A 5,253-nucleotide genomic window follows, 5' to 3' on the forward strand; every position below is an offset into this window, starting at 1 on the left:
CCTGTTGCTGAAATGTGCTATACAAATAAAGCTGCCTTGCTTAATTGAAAAAGATGGTCAGTTACCTAATCTTATGTTAAAAACTACTACCCCTAATCTACAAACTGCACAGAAAATATGACCAAACATCTGCTTTCAAGATATATGCCAAAGTGTGTACTTGTGCAAACTGACATGTAGGTTGCAGAGCAAGAACAAAAAAATGGAAAAATGATCAGTTAATAACGTTGTCATAATCATTTGTCCTCTACATAAGACATTTGATTCTGAATCAATAGGTGATTTCAGAACTCTTCACTCTTACTCGCATTCAGGTGCCAGCTTTCATACAGTAAGCCTCTTTTTCCACACTATTAGCAAAATAAATGAACCTTCATTCACTTAATGTGGGAAGAATAATTACACTTGCATGGCATATCAAATTATTTCTCAATATACAGTATGCTGTAGATTAATGCTTTTAAATGAAAAGCAAACAGACTATTAGTATATGGTTTCCACGGAGATGACACCTTCTACATCACATCACAGGAGAAAATTGCTGTGGAAAATGACTGATAAATCCAATTTCATTGATATTATAAATAAAATGATAAACAAAAGTCAGCAGTCAGTGAATTTACTTTCAGCACTTTTTTGTTCAACAGATGAGAAGAGACGTGCTGTATGGAGTGTGTTCTGGACAATGTCTTATGTGTTCTTGTTGCCCTTTAGTGTATTGAGTAATGACATATAGCCAGGAAATGTCAGACTAAACAAACCGTCTGACATATGCGCTGGTAAAGTAAAGACTGTATGGGAGGTGAATTAATGAACCATGAAGGAGAAACTGTGCACATAAAAAATACAGCAGCAAAGCTGGACAAAGAGGAGAAAGCTGCCTCAACAAGCATCTTGGGGGCTTTATAAGGTGAGATTTTGTTTGTTTTGGTCCCAGCATAGTGTGTATGAATACATGCGGCGTACCTGCTGAATACCATAGGTCCATCCCTGTTTGATGCGGTCCTTGGCCCACACATTGTGTGCATTCTCTGCCAGTTTGTCCACCAGCAGCTCCTGACCTGGAGTCAGTTTTATGTCAGACAGGTCCAGAGGAGTCGGCTTATAACCATTGGACATCATGTAGCTACAGAAACAAAAGAGAATGAAAAAGGTTATGGAAGTAATATAAGATAAATCCACCAGGACTAGTACTACCCCCATGTATAGCCTGAATTGTTCTGGCAGCACACTTACTATATTAACATTATATATCATTTTTTTCCTGGGTTTACACACCTTTTGATTCACTATTTTTAATCTTAGTTCTTACTGTAAGAAGACGAAAAGGCATGATATGTTTCAAATTTATTTTATTATATTAAAATATAAATAGCCTCTCTCTGCAAGTCTCTTATTATTTTTTCATTGACTAATTATTGGCACAATCACGACCAGTAACTAGAGACTGAACTGAGCTAAATTTAAATAAGAAATGTGTATTTTGATGGACTTTGTACAGTACAGATAGGCATGCACACTTACTTCTTAGGGAGTTTTATCTTTTTGAGGGAGCCCTCAGCATTTGGATTGACCTGAACTACACGACAGCCCAATGCCAGCAGAGTCCTGTGAGAACAACCAGCAGAAAGTGAGTTGAACGAATGCAGATTGTGTATAATCCACACCTAGACATTTATTCGGATTTGACAGTTCGTGTAGATCCAACAGTAGGGATTGAGGGGTTGATGGAGTTCAAATGGAGCAGTGATGGGTTAAATTGTCTGTGTCTTAATCTGACAGGAGAAAAGGGCCAAACAATACCCAGGGGAATGCACTGGGTGTGAAATGCTTTTGACACATTTTCTTCACACCGTATGAGAGGACAAAGTGACAGTAAAAATGAGTTTGGTGTTACTCAGAAACCCATCAGTCTCCCCCAGATGTTTCTGCCTGAGCCCCAGATGAAAATTACTCACAGCACACCTAACGTATCTAAAGAGCATTTATGTAAAGCACCTGATGAGTGGAAAAAGACTTGTTTGGTTGAGCGACACTGGACATGGAAATTTCCTAACCCTGGTGAGGAAGTGAGGGTCATATCTGACCCCAGGCATATGTGCATTTATTGTTGTCTTGCAGACACTTTATTTTAATCCTTATAAGTTTGTACTCCTTGGCTAAGACTGTAGGTGATATAATGTATGTGATGCTCCTAATAAATGCTTATGAACTGTTAAAACAAAAACAATAATCTAATCTTGTATTTTGTTTGTTTGTAAAGAACCTATTTCTCTTTTTTACTCCATCAGACACTCTGTCTTCTTCTCTTCAAAAACAAAAAAATTCCACAAAGAAAATTAATCCATAATGCTAAACATACTTCAGAGTTTCTGTTGACATCTGTAGATTGTAGTTCTTTTCCGTATCTGGCAGCTTGGAGAAATCCACCAGGCACGGATGCTGCCGCTTATTATCATCCCTTATCTATCAGAAAAAAGAACATTCACAGAAATCATATCTCAACTTCCTTTTTGTTGTCTGGAACTTTTGTCCACAGTTACTCCATTTGTCTTTACATCATGTGGGAAAGTTGACTAAATATATGCATATGAAATGCACAGCCTTGTAAGTCATTGTGAACCAACAAGGAGAGGAGAATGTGGTTTAAATAAGGGTGCTACTGCTTACAGTAATAAGCCAGTCTACTGTAGTGAACATGTTATGAAAGAGGAATAAGGGAGCATGTTTTCTTGGTGGCGATAGAAAGGTGTACGACTGAAATACCAAGTGGTGGTGTAATGCCTCTCTCGAGGCTGCACTGTATGCCAAATAATCCCTTTGGCAATGCTGCTTAGAGAAGACGGCATGGCAATGGCGGATGTTTACCAAGAAAACATGCAGGGCTGCGTACAGATATGCAGCTGTATGTGTGGGTTCAATGAACACCAGTTAGCTCTTTTGTAAATAGTACAACTCTGTGAGAAATCTCTTCTCTGGCAGTTCTTCATTTTATAGAATTACATTTGTGGAACAAACAATAGAATTTTTTTTTTTTAATGCAAATAAACAAACAACACTTTGCTTATTAGCTTTGCTGTAGGACGTTTACTGTTAATGCTGCTGTAATGAATCACAATAAATGACCTGCAGCGTCGCCACATCCAAAATCTCTGTACATCTAAGACTAAGTGCACCATGGCCATATCTCACTATGTGACACACTTTTGCCTCTGACCCCCTGGGCTTAAAAAAATAAAAACGTCTTAACAATAAAATGTTAATGTTAAATTAAAGATTCTGTTGAGGTGCCGGAAAAGGATAAAGTTGGCGGTAATATGGGGAGGATTCCGTTATACATTTGTATTATAGACATAAGAGCTGTGTTCCATATTGTTGTTTGTGTTGTCATCCGTTCCTTTAAAGGGCAAAACAGGTAACTTATGTGTTATCCTTTAGCTAATGTACAATAAACCAAGAAAGTCATCAATCGACACAAAAATGTTAAAGTGTTAATGTTTTTGACGGGAGACATTGCAGGTATAATGACATAATTAAAGAATTTGGTTTGGCAATTCAAAATAATGATTTTGACTGTTTTCAACTTATATTTTAAATATACAGTAGGTGTAGGCGCAGGTATACTTCTGTGTTTACTAACACTTAGGATATAAGTATTTGGATATTTTGGGAAATACACATTCATTTTCTTGTCAAGAGAACCAGAAGATGGTTAGCTTAGCATAAAAACTAGAAGCAGGGGGAAACAGCTAGCCTCCTCTCCAAAAGGACGTCCCTAAAACTCCCTAATTAAAGCCTCTCAACACTCACACAGGTGTTTTCAGTTATTCTGGCTGATTAGATTCTTTTCGGGTTGAAGGTGGGCTGGAGGTTTGATGGGAACTTATTAGGTCACAAAATCTTTCTACCAATTTGAATGACAAAGGTGTCCTTTGTCCCGCCCTATCAGGCGCAACATTAACTCGGTTAATGGACTCGGGAAGATGTCAATCACTCAGTCTATCCACACCCATTTGTTTAAGCCATAGTCTGGAATTTGCTTGTTAGCTGTTAGCTTGCTGTATTCCCCAACTTCAAGTCTTTATGCTAGCCTAAGGTAAGCAAGGAGAGTGGTATAGATCTTAACATATAACTCTCAGCACAAAAACATAATTTTTCCCAAAATGTCAAACTATAACTGCATCATAAAAGCGACCATTGGGTTTACATTTAGAAAGCATTATGTCTTTAAAGAATCAATTAAACTTCTTTTAAAATAGGAAAAACTAAATGAAGAGATAATAAGATACCCGCTTTCCTCATGGTTTATTGTTGCTCTGAACACCCTGTTCTGCCCTTTGGTGAAACAACACTTTGTAAGTCATGACTTCTACTAAAACACGGCCACAATGACTATGCTAACTACAAACAAACTGGAAGTATGCATCTAAATGAATGGTATGAAAAGCATCGGACATGGAAAATGAGAGTTTTCTTTCCACTTACCCTCTTTTTGGTGTGAACCGCAAATTATAAAAGAGAAAGCAAGATGACGTACAGGCTTTTGATGATTCAATTCTGACACTACCAACAACTAATGCATTTAAATCTGTTTTTAACTTAGATTTGTTTAGAAAATGTGTAATTGGGATGTTTATTTCTCCACTAACATGGCAAAATGTATGGGTTATGCTATTTATCTCTTATCTTTCGATCCAGAGTGATGATTTTGTTCTAAAAGTATTATATTATAAAAGGAAAGAAATCGGCATATATTTCTCACCTTGCCATAAGACCAACCCAGCTCAATTTTATTCATGCCCCACAGTTCGTGGATGTTCTCAGCAAGCTTGTCTCGAACCTTCTCTAAATGAGGCGGCATAACAATCTGAAGAAACAGGCAAAGTATGAACTTAAATGAAAAAGGTTAAACAGAGAGGATTATTTACATGTTTGTCTATTCTTCTCCTGTTAGTTTACCTGGCTAGTTTCAACTGGTGTGGGGATGAAGGAGGCCTGTGACATGAACTGTGTGGTGCCAAGCAGATCTCGGACTCCATTCACATCCCTCTTGTACTCTTTCACCGGCTCCACCTTCATCTTCTCTTTTGGCAGCAGAGCTTCGTAACATGGGGCGTAACTTGACGGAGGCAGGAACTTAAAGTCACCATGTCGGCCACCCAACAGGAAACGCACCCTGACGACACAACATTTTATTAAATTATTATTCTACACACTACAACTGTAGGAGATTTTCTTTTTTTAATTTATGCG

General features: G+C 37.8%; 1 protein-coding gene across 13 annotated transcripts in view; it reads right to left on the reverse strand.

Moving 5' to 3' along the window:
* LOC116669685 (ryanodine receptor 3) overlaps positions 1-5,253 on the reverse strand; it is a 109,869-nt gene that overhangs the window by 55,706 nt on the left and 48,910 nt on the right. For 8 of the 13 annotated variants that reach the window (XM_032499663.1, XM_032499662.1, XM_032499660.1 and 5 more), the window contains 6 exons: positions 4,960-5,176; positions 4,763-4,867; positions 4,486-4,488; positions 2,363-2,466; positions 1,525-1,608; positions 967-1,126 (listed from right to left, as the gene is read on the reverse strand). In XM_032499663.1, the coding sequence (XP_032355554.1) occupies positions 967-1,126; positions 1,525-1,608; positions 2,363-2,466; positions 4,486-4,488; positions 4,763-4,867; positions 4,960-5,176 (673 nt within the window). The remainder of the gene's footprint in view (positions 1-966; positions 1,127-1,524; positions 1,609-2,362; positions 2,467-4,485; positions 4,489-4,762; positions 4,868-4,959; positions 5,177-5,253) is intronic. The other 5 variants (XM_032499668.1, XM_032499664.1, XM_032499670.1 and 2 more) reach the window with 1 other exon arrangement.

The sequence above is a fragment of the Etheostoma spectabile genome, chromosome 20 (assembly GCF_008692095.1).
Source record: "Etheostoma spectabile isolate EspeVRDwgs_2016 chromosome 20, UIUC_Espe_1.0, whole genome shotgun sequence".
Lineage (NCBI taxonomy): Eukaryota > Metazoa > Chordata > Actinopteri > Perciformes > Percidae > Etheostoma > Etheostoma spectabile.